We start from the raw sequence: 27,537 nt of genomic DNA, 5'->3' as shown, positions 1-27,537 counted from the left end.
TTCATTAGCTGCTATAACTTGATTTTATTTTAAGAAATGAATTTTTTAATGAGTACAAATAAAATGTTTCATATAAAAAAAAAAAGCTCGAGCCTTTTGAGCTTTGGAGGCTCACCGACTTTCTGTGAGGCTTCAGCTCGAGCTCTGACCCCTGAGAGCGCTTAAAGCTCGAACCTTATGGCTCAGCTGTTGAACAACACTTACGTTATTGATATTTTAGAATGTTGATAGAATATACAAGTACTATACTTTGTTTATTGCAAGGCTCTTTTTCTTCTTTATGTTTGCAGGATATAGCTCGAGTTGTTATTTAATTGCCAAACTTATCCGCACGATGAGTCTGTGTTTTAAGGTCTCCCTGTGCCATGTTTTAATTAATAATTAATTATTTTCTATTTCTGAGTGAAGCTGTTCAACTTGAGCAATAGTTGGGAATCACTCAACTTTGATTAGTGTCGGCTCTGTATCATACTGGCCATGCATTACCAGAATTAACTTCAACCCCGGACCTCTGCCTCTTCAATTCATACTTACACATTCAATTATGTACAGAGAACGCGTATGGACAGATGTTGCAAAGATAAGGGTATGGACTACAAGTTAGGGAAAGGGGCAGTCGTAAAGAGATGGAAGATGTTTTGAAGGTTGTAAATGTTATTACTTTTAGGTTCCGTCTGTGCCATGTATACTTATAGAAATAATAATAATAATAATACAATTTCTCTTCTTATCAGTTTCTCATACTTCTGGTGATAGACAGTGTTTTGTTAAAATTAAAGTTAAGCGGGTATATTATTATTATTTAAGCTAGCAACGCCAAAATCGACCATACTTTTCTAGTGAACGAACCATCGATGACGTTATATCTCAATGGTTTGCTGGTTGTTCTATTCTACTTCCTTCCATTATAACCCCGATTTCAATTTCACTAAACCCTTTTCTAGGCATCCTCGCTTCTCCGCAAGTCTATTTTCAGCTAATAAACAGTGTTCTCCTTTCCTTGATAAATTGTCTATAACTCGGAGCCATTACAGGACCATAATTTCGAATATGGAGTAGAATATTACTCTCATGCTGCTTCTAGTGATTTGAAGTGATTTGAGGATTTCAGAGAATTGAGTTCAACACATTTCAAGTTTTTTAATATGTAGAGTAATTGAAAGAATCTTTAAAATTGTCAAAAAAGTATTCCCAAACAAAACTAAAGCTAAGTAATTGATGAACTTGGTGCAAAAAGGAGTTATCCACATTTTTTTCAGAAAATGTGTTTAGTGGCGCCCCCTATTGTGTGTTCAATTCTACATCTTTTGGTGCATAATATGTCTTTATGCAGACTCGTTTATTATTACTTATTCTCTAACCTAGGTTAGATTTGGAGCGAAAATGAGTTTTCTACTGCAGATAACTTTCTTTTGCTCCAAACAGAAAAGATGACGCCAACAATCAAACAAAAATTTTTTGATTAGGTTTATTTAATGTTTATATTAGGTAGATATTATTATATATATATATATATTTTTTTTGACAGGCATAATAAAATATCTTAACATTTGCTTCGACAAGACACAAAATGCCACTTAAAAGCTCAAAAACAAGAAATCTGTTGACTAAAGTACTTAATATGTACTCAACTTTTACTGAAAATCATGATTTTGGTGAAAAAAGAGTTAGCTGCAAAATAAATTGTGCTTATAGCAAGCCTAAAAAATGCCCTAGAAAGTTCAAACTGAGCCCCAAATGACCCCCATCACAATATATTAACTAATCCTTACAGCAGACACAACATAAGGAATACATCTTTAAGCATATTTAGCTTTTTGTCCCTACTAAAAATTTTAAAAAACTGTAGATAACTCCTTTTTGCACCAAGCTCTTCAATTGCCTTACTTATGCCCTTTCAGGCAGGGCTTAACATCTAACTACCAATTAGGTTTCGAGGATGGGGCGGAAGCTCTTACTTTACTATAAATAATTTTTTTTTTTGTAACAAATAAAAAGTATCCATACGCAGGATTCGAACTGGGATCTCCATCGTACAAAGCCACGCTTTTGACCACTAGGCTACTACACCCGCCCCTTTAATATAATCTAAAACAAAAGTATAATTTATTGAAAATAATGGATAACTATTTGAACAAAAAAAAAGAAGTAAAATTAATTAATTCATATTTGAAGGGAAGAATCCTAATTATTTTATACTTGGCGATCTTTTGGAGTTTATAATTAAAGAGTTCATTGTCCAAAGTAATGAACAGGGTAAAAACTGCCCTTATACAACAACCACTGACTTGGTGTAATAATTAATTATTTTTAATTAATGTTTATAATTAAATTTAATTAAAACTGTGCGCGGTGAGACAGTTGTGGGGGTTGAGATTTATTCTCAAAATCTGTCAAAAAAACGAACTGTTGATGAGATAAAAAAATTAAAGATCATGTACTGTATTATAAATTCTGTAATATTATTCTTGTTACGTGTGAAATGATTGTAGTTATAATATTGAATAGAAATCTTAGCAGTGAGTGTAAAATGAAGGTGATCGAATTAGGCATCCGATTGTGTTACAATCGTGTAGTGTGGATTGTATGGGACAGAACGGGTTTGTGTCATGTCAATTGGCACCTCCCCAGCTGACTGGCTGTGCCACAATCGCGCTACTATTCATTCAATCGTCCCTCTCTTACTCGCTCGGCAAGGCAGGATCTCTCCCCTCCGCCACCATGGCTGGTGGAGCCGCCAGACTAGTCGCATCACTATATAGCCCCATTCAAGTCTAAATACCGTATTTAATCCCCCTTTGTTTGAAGACCAGCTTTGGCTTTGCTTTCATAAACTGGGTTTTGGCTGGCTAATCGTTTTGATAATCTTGCATAAACTTCTATTCAGGTTATTGTTGCCGTAATTTTTCTCTAATTAAGAAAAATGTTTTTTTTTTTCTTTCTTCCTTAAAAAAAAATAGGCTCCTAATTCCTTTGTTTACTTTCTCTTCGGTTCCGGCTAGATTAGGCAGGAATATTCACGATCGCATTAAATTTTTGGTGCCGTGTTTTCGCAGCTGAAATCGGTTTGAGTTAAAAAAAAAAAAAAAAAACTTAAAAATGAAAAATAGCATTTGAAGATGATCCTTCCGAAACAGGACTTAATAATAACAAGAAATTGTTAACGCTGTGACTATTGAAACCTCAAAAAATAAACAGGGTGATCCATTTAAAACGCACCAATCGCTAATAACTTTTTAAAAAAGCGGAATTTCGAAAAAATCCATGAAGTAAACTATATGTTTTTTTTTTTGTCTAGTTTTCAAATTTTCCACCCCCCATGCTGTATCTTTATTTTTGGCGGAGTTACGGCCAAAAATCCAATTATGGTTTCATAAGGACCACTGGTTTTGACAATGATTCTGAAAACTACATATAAAATTGTGAAAAATGAAGTTAACCCCGTTTCAATATCCCTAATATTAGTCGAGATATTTAAGATTAAAATTACAATTTTATCTATTTGTGAACGGTTTTCGATATTAATTTTCCACCAGAAATACACGTTTTGGGAGGTCCTCTGACTGCAAAAAATGTTATTTGCGACGCAAAGAACAAAAATAATAATAATTGAAGATTTTAAAATATGAAGTGCAATGTAACGGCTGTTGGTGAATCAGGATACTCCGTATGCAAGACTTCTTGAACTGTGATTACGGTAAGGATATCTTGCCATATCCATACCATTGAATATCAATTGGGTTTTTAGCCGTAACTCCGCCAAAAATGAAGATACAGCATCGGGGGTAAAAAATTTGAAAACTAGACAAAAAAAAAAAACCACAGTTTACATCATGGGTTTTTTCGAAATTCCGCTTTCCTAAAAAGTTATTAGCGATTGGTGCGTTTTAAATGGATCACCATGTATAATACGAGCATTTATTAAAGGTATACCCAGCCCATAGCGTTAATAATCAGAAGTGCGCGGAGGAAGTGAAATGTAGTAGCGGCTTCTTCTACTTCTTGTCTCCCTAACTTTTCTTCACAATTCTAGACTGAGTATTAATCTTCTTAAACGATTCATTTTGATCCATTAATGGAATCTTAACAATAACGAGGATTATAAAGTTAGGTTTGCGCTACCCGGATTATTTTGTTCCCAGAATGTCCGAGCTTTCATTTCTCTCTAGCTCGCACGTGCAAGCTCTCTTTTTCTATTAGGAACCTTGTTTTGAGAAAAAGGTATGACTTTCTTTTTTCTTTTTTTTTTTTAAAGAAAGCTATAGTAAGTTACCATCAATCTTCATTGTAACACTTCAAAAAGAAGTACTGGCTCGCACTGTTGGACTATTAAAAGCTTAAAAAACTATTTATGAATTCAGTAACTTTATTTCCGTGTTTGTTTAGAAAACTTCCGGAATATTTACTTAATAGTCTGCAATGTTAGATGATAGTATATTCTTTGCATCCGTTAAAAGCAATTTTAAACCTTCCTTTTTCGTGGAGCTCAATTGTTTAATTACATCAAAACATTAAAATTACCTTTTCCATATACTGATTGGTGGAGATAACGTTGTCTTTTTATTAAAAATTTTTGCTCAGAGATAGAACAACTACTTACCGACGACATGACACGTGTTTCCATTGTGAAAAAGAATCTGGTATGCACACACACACAGATGACTTTTTCTGAATACTATTTTTTAAAAAGTCCAGCTCAAAAATTTTCTTCAAATTCTAAACATTTGAAGAAAAAAGAATTCTTACCATATTTGCAGTTTTTGTAATCACTATGCAATGTTTAAATAAAATTTTAGTAGCCGTTTGCGAGAAAATCTTAAATTTGGAAAAATCTAAGATTCATAAAGTTGTAGATTTTTGATTCAAATTTGGGAATTCAATTCCATATTTGATTCTCATATTACATGAATGGTAAGCCTGTAAAATTATAATTAGCAGCAGGATAGTCTAACCACCACCTGCTGCAGGATGTGATTTCCAATCTTAGGGAAACTCATCGAGAAATAATAACTCCTAAAACGAATTTATCCTCCCCTAAAATCACAGGAAAAACTTCCTTCCCATCATTCTACATTCCTTCAATGTCCATCAACGTTATGGCATCTCGTAATCTCGAAACTCTCTTGAGAATAGACAAGAGTATTACCTGGGAATTTTTCACGATGTTGCTCAAGCTTACCATCGCCTTTGTCAAGGCTGAAATTGAGCATTCTACCAACTTCATATTTGCTAATCCTCCAATCTAATCTTTTTGGCACATATTTTAGTGTAGTTTGTGGTGCGTGTACCTAAAATGTTTAATAAAATTACGACTGATTATGAGTTGACTTCAGATTGATCACGAAATATATACTATGAGGTCATTAATATATACAGGGTGATCCATTTAAAACGCACCAATCGCTAATAACTTTTTAGGAAAGCGGAATTTCGAAAAAACTCACCAAGTAAACTATATGTTCTTTTCGGTCTAGTTTTCAAATTTTCCACCCCCGATGCTGTATCTTCAAAAACCGGTTTGGGATTGCATAAGGACCACTGGTTTTGACAATGTTTATGAAAACTACATAAAAAACTGTGAAAAATGACGTTAATCCCGATTCGACACCCCTAATATTTGTCGAGATATTTAAGATCAAAGTTACTATTTTATCTATTCGTGAACGGTTTTCAATATTAATTTTCTACCAGAAATATACGTTTTGGGAGGTCCTTTGACTGCAAAAAATGTTATTTGTGACGCAAAGAACAAAAATAATAATAATTGAAGTTTTTAAAAATGTAGTATAGTGTAATGGTTGTGGGTGAATCAGGATAAATTTGTTTTATCATCAAATAAAAGCAACCGTCACATCAGAACAATGTACCCCGTATGATGCAAGATTTCTTGACCTTTTTGCAGTCAGAGGACCTCCCAAAACGTGTATTTCTGGTGGAAAATTAATATTGAAAACTGATCACGAATAGATAAATTTGTAACTTTGATCTTAAATATCTCTACTAATATTAGGGATATCAAAACGGGATTAACGTCATTTTTCACAGTTTTTTATGTAGTTTTCATAATCATTGTCAAAACCAGTGGTCCTTATGAAACCCCAAACCGGTTTTTAGCCGTAACTCCGCCAAAAATGAAGATACAGCATCGGGAGTGGAAAATTTGAAAACTAGACCGAAAAAAACATATAGTTTACTTGGTAGGTTTTTTCGAAATTTCGCTTTCCTAAAATGTTATTAGCGATTGGTGCGTTTTAAATGGATCACCCTGTATATAGTTGCAACTGAAGAGAAAGTTGGACTGATCTAGGCTAGGATAAAAATATAATCAAAATATTCTGTGATGCTGAACGGGCCTCGTCATGTTTCGGTGTACACGTAGTTGAGTCTGGACTAAGTTTGAAAAGATCACTTACCTAAATTATTTACTTCTTTGATGTATTTTTTTTCCCCCCCTTTGACTCAAGAATTCAATGGACTAACTGAATGTGTACAAATATTTTGGTAGGACATTATGTAAGATACACAGTTGGCTCTTCAACTTTGATAAAGTTGACTATCAGTGAGGATTGAGGGCTGCGCCAAGTCCAAAACACCCTTATCCATTTCAAGACTCACCTTAATTCGGTTTGCCTACTGAAGGGCTGTTGTATTGGCATATCCGTCTCCGTCCATCTCCCGAGGGGTATTAACTCACCGCCCTAACGTCAATTCTTCTCTCCTGCCCCTGTACACCTTTCCCGGCGAGCCCCTCTCCAGGTGATTTGCCTTATAAACTATGTTTCCCTTTTATTCTTCCCTCACTTCACTTCGTTTTCCTCCTTTTTCCTTTTTCCTGCTTCACTCTTTCCCAAGAGTTCCTTTTTCTTACAAAACAATTTCCAATAAATTTTTTACTTGTTTGAGTTAGGTAAACTTTTCTTATTCGCCTTTTTTTTTTTTTAACTTTCTACTATACTTGGAACTTTTCTTGGTCTTTGCCTCCTACATTAACTTTGGGTTTTCTTTAATTAATGGAAATTTAATTAAAAGTATTAATTGATAGTGCAGTTAAGCGGAATTTTGCAGTTGCTGAAAGTAACTGGTTATGCCATTTTAAGTTTTCAATTACATTTTGTTAGCAATCCTCTTAAAATTATAATTCGCTGAAATAATACTTCAAAATTATTTCTGCTCAATAATGATAAATTCTTACGCTACTTATCAATCATAGTCAATCAATAAAAGTGGCGTTGATTTTTGAGGCTCCAAGACGAGCCTATCCTAAAAATTAAAAATAAATAAATAAATAAAATATCGCTTTCATTATTCTTTTAAAACTACCGGTATTTCGCCTTTTAAATGAAATTAGTTTAACAAATCATGAATTTAATGCTCTGCGGATAAACAAAGCTTGAACGTTCAAATTGTTGGTTTTCTTAGCCTCCTGCGCTTGCGCATTTCCTTTCTTCCAGTTGATAAGACTGATTGATAAGATTTCAAAGACTTCCTTCGGAAATTCTTGAAAAAAAGACTAGCTCGCATCGATAAACTTAATTAAATTTTCTGTTAAATTTCGAGTCAGAAAAAAGTCTTCAGTTTTATAATTTTGGACAAAAGCTTATTTTTGAGTAATTTTTACTCTTTTTTTTTAAACGTTTAAAATTCAAATTTAAGGATTAATGTGTGGAAGCAAGTGAGAATTAGTTCTTATCATTGCTTTATCAGTGTATCATAGATATGATTGCTTTAATTGAAAGATGATAACATATACTTTAATAAAAAATTAGTCTATAAGGTAGTTTTAATAGAAAATTCACGTCATTTCCACATTTGCGCACGTATTTCAAACAGGAGCTTAAAAATCTCCGTTTTCTGTATACATTTTACAGGTTGTTCTCTGCAATAAGCCATCTTCCAACTTAGCTGTCATTTCCTGAATCTTGTGACTAAATACATATTCTATTCAGAAGAGCACGTAAGGAGAAGATTTTACTGAAGTAAAATTGATAAGTCTGTCAATCAAACAAGCACTGCAGTCAACTCAAATAAACTGTGAGGCGTTTTATTCCCCATACGCTCTAGCATTTTTATAAAATCAAATTTTTTTGTATTGAAAGGATCACAAAATGGTAATTTCTGGTATAAAAACAAAATCGAAATTGAAAATTGGCCATGAACACAGCTCTTGCTCTACCTAGTAAGAGAAAATAAACATTTTATTGAACAATATTTTGTTCTACAACATGGAACATCAAGATTTTGCCATTTTGGTCGGTTTCTCTTAAGTTTAATGTTACAGTTAAAAATAAGAAAACTAGGCGTTGATAACCACAAACTAATGGGCCTTCAAGTCCAGCGATCTTTAAAAAAGCACTTACCAGGGTCTAAAATCTTTTAAATTACTCCTCAATACAGTCTTAACCCATCCTCGGCAGATTGATTGATGTGGTTTTATTTAGAGGATTATTAAGGTTTCCGGTCAATACTTGAAGAACTGGAAAGGAATAAAAAAAAGAAGAAGAATTTCCTATTACTGCATTTTAACTTTTTTATTTTATTTCATTAACGCACTTTTGATTCATTGAAGACATACGAGAGGCTGTCAGAGCAAAAAAATGTTTGTAAGGTGTGAAAAGTTAACCTCTCATAGATTGCTCGGCTGTCCAGTTCAGTTGAGGGATGTAGGATGGAAGAATAGAAGAGCCGACGTTGAGTTCGCATAGGGAGAAGCCGTCAGCTCATGCTTTATTCAAACGCTAACACACGTCAACCGCTGCAGTATCAACAACTCACCTCACCAGATCTACATTCTTCCGACGGCAACTTACTTCCCTAAGAACTTTCTATATTGTTTTCACATTGTTTTTCATTAAATCACATTGTTGATAAAGTTTACTTTTACAAAGTAATACCAACTCAATTATTCTATCACATCTAAATGCACTTCTTAAAAATTAGATCCAACAATTGGTAGGGATTGAATTCTTTAAATTTAAAGCTAGGGTATAAAATACTCAAAATCCCGTTTATTTAGCAATATCTTAACTTTTAAAACAGAATCAATCACTCGATCTAGGGAGAAGAGCCATTTTTCCTGGGTGTCCTTTAAGAGGTTGGAACTTATATTCTGACGTTGCACTGTTACATAAGCGAATGGGATTGTTAACAGTAAGGTAACAATGTGTTTTCCGGGTATGCCTAATTCTAAAGTGAGTTATTATCATCTAGAATAGGCTTGCACAGAGGCTTTGATGGCTCTCATCCCATTAGCTGAGATAGTTGTCATTCAGCAGCCATCTTTGATTTGTAATATCGTTCATCGTGTGGTACTTCGCTGGGTAAGTCCCTCTCCATTGCTACTGTCATGCTTGTGTCTTATTTTACTGCAGAATTTGCGGCGTTTCTTTCAATTCCATGGCGACCGAGTGCTCAAATAAATGAGATATGAGTTCTTTTTTTGAAAAAATAGTCGGCTGTGTACTCTCATATCTTAGATTACTGGGTGGATAGTAATGAAGTAGAAGAATCAGAGCTATATTTAGTATTAAACCCAGAATCTCTCCGACAAAACGACATATGTAGAGCGAATAGTTAGTAAAATAAGAACTGCTTGAGGGCGATTTATACCTCCAACTGTCTTTGATGACTGCAGAACCACAACCTTTAAGCTTTTTCATCGATCCTTGTTTAATTTTAACAGTTCTAGTTTTGTATTGTGTGTCTTAAGTTCATTCTCTTGAATATGGCTGCTAAGCGTTCTGATCTTTGCGTACATATAGATATATAATTTTTTATCTGTTTTAGAAAAAAAAAAAAAATTATCAGATTTTGAAGAAAATTTGGGGTTTATCATCTTAAAAATCGTAGTAAGAGAAAATAACATAAATGTTCATTCCAGTTTTATAAACAATAAAACGTGCGTGAATTTAATGTGAGGAGTTAACTTCTTATCTTTGCCATTGTGAAAATGCGGAAAAGCTCCTTAAAAAATTGTGCAATTATCTTCGTTCGATTATTTGTAGTAAATGTAAATCAACACTGGTGCAAGCGCCAATCATATTTCCGCTTTAAGTTCAGGAAAAACGTTAAAGCAAATAATTTTGCAACGAGTTATAGAATATTTCCTTTATTAAAAAAAAAGTCTACAAAACCCTCGTAATTTTTTAGTTTCATTGGGAAATCTACAGACGCAAGTATTGCGCTACCCCAAACAGTTAAATTTGTGATATGCAAATCTAATTATTCAATTCACACGTTTGTAATTGTCAGCTGCATCTGACTATGGCTTGTTAGTTTGCTCGCTCAGAACCAAAGTGTACGTTTGTGCCAGTGGGGGCGAATGTTATTTTTTATTCAGTGACCTATATTGATTGTGAAAGGGCCACTTCCAAACTCCCTTCTATCGCCCTATCTATTGCTTGGTCCTTTAAACTATACGATAGTTGATTCTTGTTCCCGTAAACACGAAGAGAAATGGCACAGGCAGACTACTGCGTTTTACTAAAAGTTTGTTGATACCTATTCGTTTGTTTGTGTTTTATACATTATTTTTTATTCCTTGAATATAATTTTGTTCCACAATAAATAGTTGAACAATGGGATTTTGGTGTCTCAAATATATTTCTATTATATTCTAACCGCAGATTAGGTTTCTCTAGTGCACCTTTGTTTTCGATGTGTGTTGATCTTTTAAATGTCAAATACGCTAAATGGAATAGAAAAGCCCATCAGGGTTTTGTTTTTTTAACAAATATTTTCAAAATATAATATTGGTAAAGTCTTGTTTCAATTGTAGCTAGAACGTTCTCGAAACTGTGAAAAATTATTCCGTTTGACATCTAGATGATTAAACTCATGTATCACCATGTTGAATTAAAAAAAAAAGCAGGTGATTAATGTTTGCTTAAGTCAAATTAAGCACTTATTGTTTGTGCATTCGAAAGCCAATATTATATACGTACAATACTCTTTACTTACGTTACGGGTGTCTAGAAACAGCTGGGTAACTTCATGGGCAGTACCTATCATTCACAGTTTTCTTCTTTGGATGGATTCCGATTGTCGTAAGTCCTTAATTCTGATTTCAGGTTTGTTAAGTTGCTGACTTCTTTTAAGAAATTGATGGAATCCCATTCTCTGGATATCATGGTTTAAGGAGCTATTCTAAAAACTGCTCAAGAGCTTCCAGTTAAATTAGAAAAAATTAAATTCAAATTAACACTTAGCATCCCCTCTTTCTAGCCAATAATTCCGACCGCAACTTTACAATTCCACTGTAATTGCGGGCAAAAATGCAAAGATCCTCTGTTTAAACTCACATTTAGCTATATTCACCTCTCCCTTCAATCCGATACTATTTTGGAGATGACTAAATATGATGTGATTGACACAATAAAGTTACACTCGTTTTAGATTATCGAATGTCCCAGTTTTTCTATATAACTCCACCAACCCGCATAGCCACGCTCTGAAGAAGGCAATAAATTTGTCGAAACGTTGGCAAAAAGTTTTTTTTTCTGTTTTTGGACTGATTCCTTGCCAATTGAATCCTTAATATAAGTCTTCCAAGATGTTTACTATCTTCAATCGCTCGATTTCCGTTTCGAAACCTGATACGACTAACTATTTTGATGGTGTACAGTCCGACAATTTCATTCCAGACATACTTACTCTGTGATCGCCTGCTTTACTATGTAAAGTTGCTAACAAAAGTCTACATTTATTTAGATTAGAATTAATAAATGCTTAAGTTTGTAAAGTAACGTTTTTATATGAGTTCGTGCTAATATTTCAATCCCTAATAGTTCTGTTCAAATGGAAACAGAATGGCATTGTTTTTGAAATGCATGGTGAATTCCTTTTGTTTCAACAGAGAAAATTGTATCTTTTGTGTTTCTTATAGCGATAGAAACAACCTCATTTGTAGAGTGGTTTCAATCAAGTTTGTTTTTGTTAATTTCTCTTTGAGATTTTATCAATAGAAGCTAGGGAGACAAAAGATGTTTAGACTTATGAAACAAATAGAAAATAACTTTTCATTTCAGGAAAAACGACGTGTAATGGAATAGAAATTAGTATAAAACTGTCAGCGTATTATATAATGGTATTTACGTTGTCAAAGCTTAATAGCGGAATTATCATCAATGATTGCTGTTTGATGGCATAGTAGCCTCAGCGTAAATTAGTAACATCATATGTGAATGAGAAGAAGCAAACCCTTTTGAATTCAATATACATACCATGGCCCTCAGCAAACTTGTTATTAATATCAAAGTTTCATCTGGATGGCAAGGCGCCTTCTGCTTTTCCATCTCGTATTTCTCTCTCCGACTCCCTTCAGTTCAATTGTCTTTGCCAAGGTATTGTTTGGCCCCTTTAATATCAGATGTTCCGCACCCTCGCGCTATCTCATTCAGAAGCATAAGCGCTCTCTGTGGAGCCTGCCATCCTCTTCTCTCTTCGACCTTTCCAAATTTCAAAGATACCCTCATTACGAATCCACTAGAACCTTCTTGGTCTTCAGCTGAATCCCTTTTCCTATACTGGAGTGTGGTTAATGGGCGGAAAATGAACCCACCTCTTCCGCCTACAGCATCGCCTACTCTCTCTGCAAACCCCTATAGACCTCGCCAACCTGACTTTTACCCCTATCATCAAACCAACTTGGCAAAGTTGTTATATCCATAAAGTGTGAAGAACGAGTAAAAAAGAAAAAAACAATAAAAAATCTTACATTATATACTGCTTCACGGTGTTTAGATGTTTCATTTCAAGACTAGTCCGAACGTAAACCAAGAATATAAATTTAATTTATTAATTTTTTGGATGCATGAAGGTATTTTTTTTTAAATATACAATTTGAAAATTATATATAACAGGGTGTTCATTTTAAGACGGCTCAAATGCATTTCATGCTTAAACGGTTAATCTGAGCGAAAAATGGTGGAGGAAAAATTTGTCGCCCGTCACCTCTAGTTTCAGAATATGTGACTTGATTTTAGATTTCTGCCCGCATACGCGGCTGACATAATGCACTTTACTCAACTTGTGAAGCATGTACTGTGCCTTCAAAGGTGCCTCCTCTGGCTCGCAAGGCAGGTTAGCCAGGTGGTTATCAACTGCTCTCTATATCTGAACAGGCATTATTTGATAAATTAAGGAATAAGTTTGATCCTTTACATGAAAGATATTGATCACTTAAATATGTGGCAGGAGGTTTCCAATGTTTTTGGTAATTAAACGCCACTCTCCTAAAATTATCAAATAATTATTAAACCTTCTTGTTTGTAACAGAGGTAAAATTAATTTTTAGCCATTTTGTGTATGCTTGAGATCATCTATTAACATTTGATTTTTCTTAGAAAAATCACTTGGAAAACAACTTATTTCCCGATATTAAGAAAAGTACTAGCTTTACTGCCTTGGCAATATTTTTAGTAGAAAGGGGATGAAAAAATACATAAAAATGACCTATCGCGTGCTCTTCTTTCTCTTTGATAACAAGTTAAAAAATGTAAATATGATTAATTTTAGCACCTTTAGTTTTGAAGATATCGAATTGCGGTTTCCGGTTTCTTTCATAACTTTCATACTCTTTAAAACGGTGTATATGAAAATGTTTCAACTGCGAACCCTCACTTTTGGTCGCGCGTCAGCCGCGTATGCAGGCAGGAATCAAAAATCAAGTCACATATTCTGAAACTAGAGGTGACGGGCAACAAATTTTACCTCTACCATTTTTGCTCAGATTAACCGTTTAAGCATGAAATGCATTTGAGCCGTCTTAAAATGAACACCCTGTATAGTACTCGTATGTCTATCTCCCTTCTTAAATCCATTACCTAATCCATCTAATTGAAAATGTGGTTAGGTTCACAGTACTGGATAATATCATTTGAGTCTCCGTCGTAGCACGAATATTTATTGTATCCCTGATCGGACTTTCATTCACCATCAGAGTCAAATTAATCAGTTTGGTCTAGAGATTTTGACTTCACTTAAAAAAAACATCTTGCGTAAACACTTGCTGACCCAGCACTACACTTACTGCACTACTGAGTCATTTCTTATTAATTACGCTTATTCACTGCTTGACTCAGTAATAAAGAATGTAATAAAGTAGTGCAATAGTCTTTCAGTCCAAAATGACAGTATGGTTCGACAATTTCTAGAGATCCAAAAAGGTTAGCCTTCAAACCCACAAAACTATCAAACAGTAATCGCAACTGATGTAAGAACTGCGCAGTTGGTGCTGGCTGTAATAATTATAGTAACTTATTCGATTATTCGTAAACCACGTAATAATTTTTTTTTTCCAAATCTGGAATATTGTATTTCAGTAGTTACAATAAATGAAAAAAAGTCTCGTTTTCTTTATTCCTAAAATATTTTAGGTAGGCTTAGCCTTGGAGCTTAAAGAGAGGCTGCAGCATTGGTTACAATATCTCCAATTTGTCAGAAAAATAACCATTTTCCAGCACCAATCACTCATATAACTTATTATTTGCAATTAAAGTAAACTAATTATAATTCTTTTACAGCCCAATGTATAGCACCTTTGGGAATGGAATCAGGAGCGATACCGGACGACGATATCACAGCCAGTTCTTCGTTCGATAGCGGCAACGTTGGACCTCAGTACGGACGGTGAGTTCGCATTATATTTTTTTTATTACTAGTTATATAGCCTGCGTATGAAGTTTTTATTACTGCATGTGGATATATACGTCACCAGAGCTATTTAATGAACGTTTATAGTGTAGATTGTGTTGGGTAGTTTTTTTTTTCTTTCAGTTCATCTGGGTTTGCATTCTGGAACTAATGGTACATCCATGGAAGTTTTTGAATTTTAAATATTTCGTTCCTAAATACAGCCATATATACAAACGTACCTGTAGTGTGTAAATCGCTGAAAGCAATTTTTCTTCTTTCTGCTAACTTCAAAGCATTTACTTCCTGATAAAGGTTAATTTCGAACGTTTTACTCGTTAAAAACCGTAAATTTCCTTAAATTAAAAATATTTAGAAATTTAATGTTGAAGTTAGTGACTGTATAAGAACATCTAGGGCAATGAGAACTCGAACTGGGAGTTCAAAATTCGCGAGTAGCTGCTGTTATTCTTTATTTTGAAAATTTTTAATGCGTTTCCTCAGCTCAGGGCATCTAGTTTGGAAGTGGTCGTTAGATAAAGAACCTTTAAATTATTTTACATTATTTTTGACTGCACAATGCATTTTAGAAGTATTTTAAGCAAATTGTTGCGAACAAATCGTTTCATTAAAAGGGATTTTAATAAATTTCTGAAAAACTTGGCAGACATATCTCAGATTCATCTCAAATCAAATATAAACGAGCAAGAACCAATCCGTCCCTTGCCCCCAAAGAATAATATAAAGGTGAGATACTATTAAGATAAAAGTCTAGTAATCGTTCCAGTTAAAGAGATATCTAAACGAGGCCATCCAATGATAGCCAATGATTGTAGTCACTATGGCGCTATTTCACTCACGAATGAACGAACTTGCTGCTGCATCATTGTATCTATAGGTTAGATATAAAAGGGTGCCCGATATATATTTATAAAACCTGCATACTATTTGCAGTTACCTTACACACAATAAGCTGCGCGTGTTTTATATAATATATTAAAGACTGGAGGAGAGTGGAAGATTATTGAAACCTGAGTTAATTGGAGGTTCTTTTGTCGGAATCGTTTCTCTTTAATTAAGTAACCTACAAAATGGTACTTAATACTTTAAGCCGGAACTTTATCATTTATTAACTATACTTAATACATTCAGTTAACTGTTACAAACATACTGAGCTAACAATTTCTTATAGTTAATAAGGTTATTTCCGAGAAATAGCGTACATTAATCATTGAAGATTTCGACGGATATCTTTTCCTCAATTATGGCTCCACTGCTCCTTAGGTATTAATTATATTGGTTATTAGAAAACAGTCATTCGATGAATAATATTTTATTTCGGATTTCCGAATTGATCAGTTTTTATTAGCTTCAAATAGTTCTTTTCAACTGAAGCTTTACTTTTGGCATCGGCTTGAAAAGCAAGAGTATTTGATTGGATTTGATGGAAACTTGGAAATATTCAGCAGAACGCTTTGATTTTTGATGTAACTATTTTTAATTGAATACACTGAACTATCAGTTGTTAAGCACAGAACGTGCATTACACTAAATTAAGCATGTTATCTACCTATATTAATTATCTTAACGCATGTTGCTCAACCTTTTTGCATTTCCGCCCCATTGTCGTCAATGATTTCTGTAGATATGGAAGCTTTCGCTGAGCTTCCCTTCTGTATGTCCATACAGGTTTCAGTATCATTGTGTAGATAAGTCGTTTGAAACCTTAATGAAAGTTTCGATTGTTTGTCGAGAAGCCTAGAGAGAAGTTTGAATCGTCTGTTTAGTTTTCTTTCCGTTTAAGTCTAGGTCGGGTGCTGGCTCTGAATATATGAATGGTGCGGTTAATTTGTTCCTGGTTAGCTTTCATGAAACCCTCCATTTTGGCGAACAAATCTCCTCATGTTAGCCAAACATTCGTCGTGTATCGACCTGCTTTTCCAGACCTCAATCCTACAGGTAACCTCAGCAAATGCCTCCTCTCTGTCTCCTGGTTTCAATGCACGGCTGGTACTAGTTAGCATCTGCCTTGCATTGGCGATCATTGAGATATCTTCATAATTGTCTGTACATGGTCGAGTTTCTTAACATGAACCAAACCTATGTTCTTCTCGGTTACGGAAACAGTAGTTCTAGGTGAGTGTAACAGCCTTGCAACACCCGCTTAGTAATCTATGTGGTATTATAAAAGTTTCCCTCATAAGTCAAGGAGGTACGACTTCTGTGCAACTAGCAGATCCTAACGGAACCAGATAGTCCCAGGATCTCTATGCATTCTTACGGTAACTTTATGCACTACCTGAATGCTGAATGGGTAAACCTCATTATAGTTACTATATTATTGCTGAAATATTGACCGAGAATAACGGCTGGGTGGTTAGTTATGTTTTGGGAAAGCAATAATTCAAGATATTTGCAATTTTCTAATTTGAGAATAAATAAAATAGTCGAATTAATGATAAGTCCATAAAACATGATAATAAAGCTGGTAGAAGGCTCTCAGGAGGGACAGAATAGATTTAAGTATTTGAAAGCAGCGCTACTTGTTGAAGTTGTCACTTGATACCAGTGGTATAATTCTGGCAACACCACCATTAGACGTTCTGCAGGATGAGTGCTGAAGGAGAAGAGATTTTGTATTCATACCTTTCTTCCAGCCAACAGGGACCTAGAGCATTACTCTGGCTGAATACATTACTGTAGTGGCATATACCCTCTCCGGCTGTTCATCGATTTCCTCACACCGGTTCTCAGTGGCAAACAGGACTTAGCAGTACTACCTAGTGGCTCTGTTTTAATGCGGAAACAAAAACCTCGTCCCTCGGCCCTTCGCTCTCTTTATCTATACCCGTTTGCCGGGTAATAAAAGGATATTAAATATCGGCTACCATCCACTGTTTTCCCGAAAAACAGCCACCACAATTTCTCTCGAGGCCATTCAATAACTTTATTAATAACAGGTTGTGGTTACAGAGCAGGATTTAAAAACAGGAACAAAAAAATGCGTTTATTGTTATTTCCTTTGTTATAAAACGACCCTCCTTTTTTCATTTGCCTTATTACGTGTTTTATATTTAATAAGATTGTACGCTCAATAAAAATCATAGATCATAGAAATAAATCTAAGGATTCGTTCTAAGATCAATAATAAAAATAGGAAAATAGTTTATTGATTGTACAAGCGAAGAAAGTTTACTTTATACTCTCCTAGTTCAAAATCCATGGCGCTCATCTGGAGTTTGATACATGAAAACACCTCCCGAATTATTAAGTATTGAATTTTCTGCAATCGTTTCAATAATTTGGGAGAAAAACTCCAAACTTACGAAAATAAAGCTACTCACTAAAGGTGAGAACGTTATTGAGTTCAGAATATTGGATTAACTTAAGCTTTACGAGTCTAAAAATTTAAAAAAAAGCACCCATCAAAATTGCTATGATATATTTTAATTTAATTTTTTACAGTTCTTTTTTTTTTTAATTTTCACAAGAATAAATTTTAAATTGAAATAATTGAAATTATATATTGAATAATGGTCAACTTTAAATTGCTTTAATTAATACTCTGTTTAACTTTTAAATTTTTTAATTCGTATTAATTAATTAAACACGCGCAGGAATAGCGCCATTATAAAGCGATTAAAAATTGAACTTCCCTCACTAAATTTAATACAATAATGCGCTCATGGTTTAGTGATTTTTTTTAAAAACACTATTTCAATTTGAAATTTGCGTCGAATTTCAAGAAGCAGACCCAAGCAGAATGGCTGCATTGCTGAACATTAAAAGCATATCATTTATCTTACAACTATCCTAGTTGATGCCTCCTAAGATATGCAGCCATAAAATGCAGTGTCCTCAGAATGCAGAAATCTTAGAGATCTCTTTATTCGCTAATTTGAATATGTGTATATCTGAGAAATGGTTTCTGTCAGATTCTGTCGGTTTCGTACGGATAAAAGTAAATAAAACGCTAGAGATAACATATGAAATAAAAATTAAGCATAGGGCAGTTTCAAAGAGAAGTAATAATTACTCTAGTTAATATTATTATCGTAAAAGTGGAGCACGGAAACCTAAAGTAAGCAAGTAGGACTAAATTGACTTCCATAGAGCCACAAATAGTACAGAATATATGGTCGTGTGAGAAGGGCAGTTATAAAGAGTAGATGAGTAACTTTTAATGGGTTTGTGTGGTGAAATAAAGCAAGAATTTGCCTAGGAGTGTGCTTAACCCAAAAAAGCTCCGGGTACTTGGGAGTTAGATGTTCAGCTCGGCTGCGGTAACCAATGGTCACGAAGGAAACGTTTGTGACATAAGAAAATGAAATATGGGCAAAACATCGATTAATTATTGGAATATTATGGAGAGTAACAAGGGCGAAATTGGGTTGCAAATATCTCTTTCATGTAATTAAACTTGAACACTTAAAGAACCAATAAAATCGCCGTAGGAATACACACTTTTCAGGCGCCGCGATAGATCTAACTTGGAATGTCAGTTTAAAAAAGGTGTGAGTGATGAATAAAATGACAGAAAATTATATTCTACAAACACCCATCTTGTTTAATAATCTGAAACTTTTGATCCCACATCCACATAATTACGTGCACAGAATCTGTAAAGAAGAATATGTAAACCGAGGTCTTTTTTTACTTCCTCCAGCTCTACCAAGAAGAGAAGAGTTTATAGACGTGCAGAATTTGAAATTTCATATACTGAAACTGCTTTCTAGATTGTCACCTTAACTCAGACTTCTTCTAAGTAGCCACCTTATATGGTACCATATATATTTTCTTTAATTATCTTATATGGTATTTCCTCGGGATTCATTCTGCCTACGTATCCTGCCCCTGCCCAACGAAAGCGTTCTAGCTTCACTAAACTCACCACGTCGACGTTCCTGTACAAACTTCTTAGTTCTGCGTTACTTCTCCGTCTCCATGTTTTGCCATCCAAAATTCTTCGAAGAATTTTTCTTTCGAACCTAAGGAGAATAAGCTCGTCATTTCTGGTGGTGACCCAGCACTCTGAGGCGTACGTTAAGACGGGTCGAATAAGGGTCTTATAAAGACTTATCTTAGGCTACCTGGAGAGTAATTGACTTTTAAAATGATGTTGCAAACCAAAGTATGACCTGTTAGCCAGCAGTTGTGCAAACTTTGTAACTAGAGTTTATTATAATATATAAAGATTTATATCTTTCAGTAAAGATACAATTACAATTTATTCACAAAATTCGCATAAATGATCTCTTGACATAAGTTAATAATGATGCATAAATGTAAAAGAAAAAGTTGGCTTAGCTTTTAAAATACTAATAGTATTTTCTCATCCAAAATCCCTTGAAGTCTCAACATAAAATGGGATGACTGGCGTTGTACAGCTTGCCCAGCCTGGTTGAGGTGTATGTATTGTGCGTCTGGGTACGTAAAACGTGAAAATAAGGTGGCGTCGGTTGTACCAAATAGGGTTGTAAACCACGACTAGAAACTAAGTGATAAAAAGTTTCCTTTCCTTAGTGAGAAGGCGAGTGGAGTCTGCTAAAGTCTGTCAGAGTACGCGCGCGCGTGTGTGTATGTTAGTTGACCGTGCGTGTGTCCTCGTAGCCAAATATATATATATATATATAAAGTAGTGTAGGCAGTAAACACTGGGACACGTCGTTTCCCATGGGTGTCCCCAACGACTTTTCGAAAGGCGTTCTCGCGTTTCCAGTATATCCCAGTTTCTAACATACTTCACCCTTTCTCTTTCTAACGCTGTCTCTCTCAGTCCACACCATCATTTCTTCAGGAAATGCTTTCTTTTTTTTTCCTCCCATACTCGTTCCAACAAACCTCATCTCCATAAATTTCCAAACTCGTATCATGGCTCTCCAGAAAAATAGCAAATAAAAGGATTTAAGAGGTCAATTTTTCCTTCGAAAAGAAGTCAAAATTGAGTTAGGTTAAATTTATTGTTCCTGTGTTATTTATTGTTAATATTTTTTTTTTCAATATTAAATTTATTCTGAGTTGGAGACTATATATTTTTTAAATAAATAATAATGTTAATGCTACAATGAAGGGATTCAAAAGGCGCTAGTTGTCTTTTCAAAGCTCTGCCAGTCTTCGGAAGTGTTCTCTCTTAACAGACAAAATTATCCATCATCTGACAGCTGAAGAGATACGAGGGTCATTCAATAAGTAACGAGACAAATTATTATTGCTCAAAAACGGTTTATTGAATCAGTACAAAACTTTGGTTACTTTTCAACATAGTCCCTAGCAACAAAGAGTATGTAAAGCGTAGCTGGCAGCGCGAGTGGACGTCAGTAACCGAAAACAAATTAAGAGTAATTAAGGAACTTAACTATGTGGACGGGCGTTGTCATGAAGCAAAATCACGTCTTCAGTCAAGAGCCCACGGCGTTTCGTTCGAATTGCAGGTCTTATCTTGTTTTCCAGCATGTCACTGTAGTACTGGCTGTTGATTGTTCTTTGGCCTTTAAGAAAATCACAATAAATTGGCCCCTGAAAATCCCAGAATACTGTAAGCATGACTTTACCGGCAGATGGCTGGGTCCTGAATTTTTTCCGAATGGGAGAAGACGTATGCTTCCACTCAAGGCTCGTTTTGACTCTGGCTCATAGTGGTGGATCCATGTTTCATCACACGTTACAATTCTTTTGAAAAAACCTTCTCCTTCAGTCGAATATCGATTTTTCAACTGTTGACTGACTTGAAGCCGGGTTTCTTTGTGAGCGTCCGTGAGTTGTCTGGTCACCCATCTCGCACAGGTTTTCTTGTGCTGCAGCTTGTTGTGAATAATGTTATGGACAGTTCCAACACTCGCGTTTACTTTTTCACTTATCAGTTCAACGGTGATACGCCTATTGTCCCGAATTAACGCGTCAATCCGAGATTCGAGAGAGGAAGTCCCAACTTTGATCGGTCGTCCACTGCGTTGCTCGTCAGAAACTTTTGTACGGCCACTTTGAAACTGTTCTACCCATTTGTAAAAGTTCGAACGATTCAAACAATTGTCTCCGTACATTTTTAACATTATTTTGTGGATTTTACTACCTTTCTCACCTTCCGCGACTAAAAATCTGATCACGGCACGTTGTTCTTCCACGGTGCAATTCTCGAGCGGACTCGCCATCGTTAACTGAGTAAATTTGAGGTTATGTTTACAAAATATAATTGAACAGCTGATCAGATGTCATCGCAAGGTTGCCAACTTTATGTCCTGAAAGTTTCATACGGATCAGTTTAGCTGTTTTTGAGCAGTAGTAATTTGTCTCGTTACTTATTGAATGACCCTCGTACCTAGGAAGCGAAACATTTATCTGGAAACAGTCATTTTAGAGTTTTTAAGGAAATGTGACCTTCAATTTCCTTCTTTTCAGTAAAAATTTGATTTTAGAGGATATCAAATCATGAAAATTTGCGACACTTTTCATGAAAATTGAACGTTAATAGTATTGAACCAAAAAGTAAAAAGAATATATAAAATAATTAAACAAAAAAATAAATTGTATAAAAATAATAGTATTGTACGGTCCAGAAACTTGGAATCCTTAATAAGCATGAAAGAGGAAGAATTTTGAGCACCGAACTAGACTACTGGAGAAGATGGACAGGGAAATCCAGTTACTTATTAAAAGGTAGTCTATTCCACATTTCAATCACCTCAAATCCTAATCCGCTAGTATCCCAACTTACTGCATTGCCTGGAAATAATACTGGTAATACTGGAAAAGACGGTTGGAAGCACAGGTGGCCACGCGATCTTCTCAATGAAGTAACTGCCGGTGCAGAATAGTGAACTGTACTTCTTTGGGAGTTCCACCAATGGGTGAATTCTCCTCTCACGTTACTCATGTCTATTACTGATATCATGTTGTATCAGCTTCACTTATTCACGTAAAGAACGTGGGCATTATAAATGAGCTGCAGGTTAACAGCCACATTTATACGTGGTATAGAATTAAAGCAATTGAAATGGTTTGTAAGATGGTTGAATGCCGAATACCCAAGGTGGGTTTTGTCCGGGATATAGAAGGAAAAGGGAAGGCCTAGCTCACGGTGGGGAAGAAGAAGTTGAGGAGGCCGGGTACGGTTTCACAGAATCGTATGCTCAAGATGGGAACTGATGGAGAAGTGAGCTTGAATCGAGAAGACCAATGTAACGTAGATTACCTTTCAAAAATTAAATTTTTAAATTTACGATATTCGAAATTATTTTGGTTAGGACTTTGAGTTTTGATTGTTAAACATTGTTTCTGTTTTTATGATTATAATTGTTAAAGTAGAATATTATTTTAAAGTTTGTTGATAAATTCAAATTGCTATCTGGAAATGAGGAAGGTTGTGTTGTGACGCAATAGCCGGACCGTTTATTAACAGATTTATTCATGAAGCAGGGCGGACGAACTGTGTGAGTTGCAGTTCTAGAAAAGGGATTGTTAGACATCATTTAAATATGTGATTGTGGATGGCAGCAGAGAAGGTTTCGCATTCCTCTGTTCTGCTTGTAGGGGAGTCCGACTGCAATATTTGACGATTGTCGGCACTGCCCTCATCAGCACGATTCCCTGTCTCTCTTGCTAGATTTCCCCTTTCTAACTGAACATTCACTATCTCAGAGACCCATTGCCATGTCTACATGCCTTGCGGCAGTTATCTTTGTCAAGTTTCGTCACGTGATCAATATAAGGACGAGTATCATAAAAGCTAATACTGAGGATGCAGTGGTTGCTGGACTTCCTGGGGATATGTGCTCACCTTGAGAGGGCCTTCGGTTATTTTCATCGCCCAATATCTCTCCTACACTATTTTACTCCTCTTGCATCCCAAAATGAACTTTTTCATTAATGACAACAAACTGTTACAAAGTCAAATGTTATTTTGTGTTTCATTTATTTTTTGTATTGTTTGTTTGTTCTCGGAGACAGAACATATTTTCTTTTGTATATATTATTTTCATTTCTAAGACGAGACTCACTAGAGCCATTTGATGTAAAATCTCTGAGGTACAATTTGGGTTTCCCCGGTATCCGCAATTATTCGATTTTTTTTTCAAACACATACATTCGCATTCATTTAATAAAAAAAATTAGTAGTAAGTACTACTAAATCATATGTTAGGCGCCACGGTAGCCAAGCTATACAACGTATACAACGCTAAAAAATCCCAATATGGACCTGCGGAGTCGAACTATGGGGTTCTGGCAAGCGTTCCACCATCCAAAGGATCCAATCGTTACAATCGCGAAACTCCCGTAAAACTTTCAATGCCCCTTTAAACCGAACCTACTTAAAGAGCTCAAAATTCCTTTCATATCCGCCATTTCCTCATTCCGCCACATGAAATTGCACATTAGCTCATCACATAATAATCCCTTAGTTCGTCACCTCTCTCTCTCTCTCTCTCTCTTTCTCTTCCCGAACGAATCCTGACAATCCTGCAAGACGTCTTTTATGATTAGCTGGAAGGATACCACTGCAACACTGGGTGGCTCGTTTGTCAGTCATGTTGCACAAAGGAAGAATATTACTTATGGCAATTTCCTGCCATTGTAATTATCAAATAAATATCAAGTTAAAAAGTTATAGGGAAGGGTTTAACTATACGGTTAGCGTATTGGATTCCCATGCGGAGGTCCCGGGTTCAAATCCATCTGCTGGCCCTTAGATTTTCTCTTCCTAGGAGCTTCTTGCAGCTGACTGTCCAGTGACGGACGTGTTTTTTTTGTAACGAGAGAACACTGAAAAAAGATCCGGGCGCCAATAACCTCAGATGTTGATGCGCCTTAAATCATTTAAAAAACTGAGTTTTTTTTTCTGCAGAACAATTATAGTATTTTGCTGTGAAGTAAATCTGGATAAATTAAACATTTGTTCCTTCTCTCTTTAAACTTTGAGCTGCCGAAAATGTCCCATTTTTGCTATGTGATTTTCAAAAAAATATTTATTGATAAAGTGGTTTCCATTATTTTAATATTTCGTGCGATTAGTGAACTAGTTTTAGTGTTGGTTTCCTATAAGTTTTGAATAATTTGGTAGTTGGAAGGCGTCTGGCTCTCCTTTATTTATATTGGGCGCCATTGATAGGAGGGTCACGTAGAAAGTTTAGGCCTTTAATTTACTGATTTCCCCATTCCTTACCTTAAGAGATTGCCAGTTCTCATTTAAGAAGTGGTGCGTTTATTTAGTGGAAGTGGGAACCAAGGAAGGGGTCATGGTCATTTTGTTTAGCCAGCCCGATCACACCCCCAGCAGTAAGGGGCCACCCCTGGGGACCAGTACTTCAGAATAATGGCAGATTATTAGTGCTTTCTGCCTTTTTCTTCTCTCCACCCTCGCTAGCTCCATTACCTTTGTTCGCCGCCCCTCTTCACTCGCCCTTTCTCACTTTAGAAAACTTTCTCTACTTTTCTCTGAACTAAGAAATAGGAAGAGGGATTTCACTTGAAATGCACTGGCACAACGGAGAGCTTTATCGATTTTTAGCCGAGACACGATGAAGTAGTTTCGTAGAAAACAATAAAAGATCTAGGAAAGAGACACCGTCGAAGTAAGGAGTAGAACTCTATAGTGTTGGAAAGGAGAAGAGGGGCACGATGTACAAGACAAGAAAGAGGATCTCAGTTAGAGGGATGGAAAAGTATTGTTGGTAACCTCAAATAAAGAGCTCTCATTTATTACGAAGAAGAAGCAGATGCCTTTAGATTGGGAGTAGAAAGATGACGACGCTGGGGAGGGTGCAGTCAGAAACTGCCTTCATCGGCTTCAACGCTGCCATTCTGTCCCAACTGGCTCCTAACCCACACCTTCTTCGGCACCATATAATAAGTGACTGTATCTGTGGCACATATGCCACCAGTTACGATATACCCAAAGCTAGACCGGCCGTAATCTTTATTATAGATATAAAGACGTTATTATTGCTTTAACTGGCCATTCCAATAAGTGGAAGGCAGAAATAAACTCAATATCTTTCTTCATTGGCCATATTTAATATCTCGTGATTACATCTTTTATTGAAAACAAGATATTAATTTGATTCATTATTATGATGAATTCTTTTAGTCGTTGTTCCCAAACAAACTATTCATCCACGTTCTTAATTATTCTTGATTATCAGTTATTAAAAATGCCATAGGTATTTCCAGATTCAGATGCCAAATTTTTAATCCTAAAAACAATTTTTGGGAATGTAATTATTTCAGTCCAGCATCACTTTTCGAGTGGTCATCCGTAGTCGAGTTCACAGCCAAATTCTTTTTCTTTCAGTCTTACCACTTGCGACCTATGCCCTTCAATGCATCATCTGATGCCCCTAGTATATTTCTTTTGATCAGTCATGAAATCAAGCCGGCTTATAGATATAATTCAGAATGATTCATTGCTTATTTAAATTGATTTCTTTGTCTCCATTAAGAGAAGATATTTTCACTTTAATGAATTGTCTTTGCTTATCAATTGTCTATGCTCTCATTAAAGTTTCCAGCTAGACAAACTTGATTTGATTTTTTCGGAATATTCTGTAGTGCGACCTTTAATTAGATGTATTGTGTCCGCCCCAGTACCTGGTAAGAGCTTGCATCACGCCCAGGTGATCAAAAAACTTAAGGAGGTTCTCGCAGGGAGGGAAATTCGAGAAAGAAAAGTGGCATGGTTGAAGCCACTTCCTTCCTTCCTAAGTCATTATTGTGAAGAAACCTTCTTTTAGAGGATTTCAGTGCCTTTTTAACAATTTCAGTGCCCAAATGTTCTGAGAATGGCTCTCGTAGATCATAAGGGAATCAACCTTTCCAGGTAAAATTAAGGATAAGAGGTACAGTAAATTTTAGAAACTTGTAGGCAGCTAAGCCGTCCCCAGATATTTCAAAAAATGGCCCAAAACTACAAGGTTGGAATTGTTCTAAAAAATCATCCCACTGGTAATCGCCAAGGATCTGGAAGACATAACGATTCGCTGGAGAATTATTCCGTCCTCATAACACCTGATAACCAACTAGAATATCTGAGAAACCCTCAGGGAGAGAGGAGAGCCGAAAGATCGGGATGAACACTTACGTAAAAGCCTTTGCTATTATAAAAGGTATTTTTCTACCAATCTACATTTATAAAAGCTTTCTGCAGAGATCAAAGGATCTCTCAAAGCTCGCGTTAACTGGGAAAGGCTACATATTCCAAAGGACCCCCGTACATCGGAGACCCCCGTTTTTGACAGTTACTCGCGTACCGTGTATCTTTCGGCACGGCTTGCAAGACGCCTTGGATTGAGCTAATGAAATGATGAGCATCCGTCTAGCAATCTCAGTTTGATTCCGCTGCTCTTAGTGCCGTTTTCTTTAAATGTTCTGAGTTGTCTCCCGTTTTTTCATCGAAATACTGAAATTATCGTAATTCAGGCTATGCGGCAACTGAATCTGTTCTTCTACTTGCAGGTGCAGTTGTCTGGTAGCGCCTTAAATTACTAAAGATCAGATTTTGCTTCCATATTAAAGAAAATATGTAATTCCGATTGGCCTTACAGTTTTTCATCAAAATAAAAAAATTAATATCCGGCTGGTTCCTTATTTATGCCTTTTTAATGGTAATCATTATTTGAATGTTGATACTTACCTTACGATTTCCGGCTTTTAATCTTTGGCAAATTTCGTAACTAACAAGTTATTGCTTTTAGTGTTTTTGGGGAAATTTATTGCTGTTTCTAGATTAACTGTTGTTTATTCCTCTACAATTCGGGAATATTTAGAAATTTTTTTGGGTGAAAAAAGGCCCAGCAACAATAAATGAATTAAAAATGCCATGAAAAAATTTATATTCTGTTATACAATGGAAATAACGATAAATTACATATTCCATAGCTGTAATTTTTATGCATGGATTTCTGCAGCGTCTCCTGCACC

General features: G+C 35.5%; 1 protein-coding gene across 12 annotated transcripts in view; it reads left to right on the top strand.

The window, feature by feature from the left end:
• Positions 1 to 27,537, top strand: part of LOC141449739 (discoidin domain-containing receptor 2-like) — a 556,155-nt gene that overhangs the window by 380,239 nt on the left and 148,379 nt on the right. For all 12 annotated transcript variants that reach the window (XM_074119460.1, XM_074119461.1, XM_074119458.1 and 9 more), the window contains one exon: positions 14,520 to 14,625. In XM_074119460.1, the coding sequence (XP_073975561.1) occupies positions 14,520 to 14,625 (106 nt within the window). The remainder of the gene's footprint in view (positions 1 to 14,519; positions 14,626 to 27,537) is intronic.

The sequence above is a fragment of the Rhodnius prolixus genome, unplaced genomic scaffold, assembly GCF_049639745.1.
Source record: "Rhodnius prolixus isolate KJV_2025 unplaced genomic scaffold, Rpr scaffold_2, whole genome shotgun sequence".
Taxonomy (NCBI): Eukaryota; Metazoa; Arthropoda; class Insecta; order Hemiptera; family Reduviidae; genus Rhodnius; species Rhodnius prolixus.
Note: the sequence above shows the minus strand (reverse complement) of the source record. Positions and strands in the feature narration are given on the sequence as shown.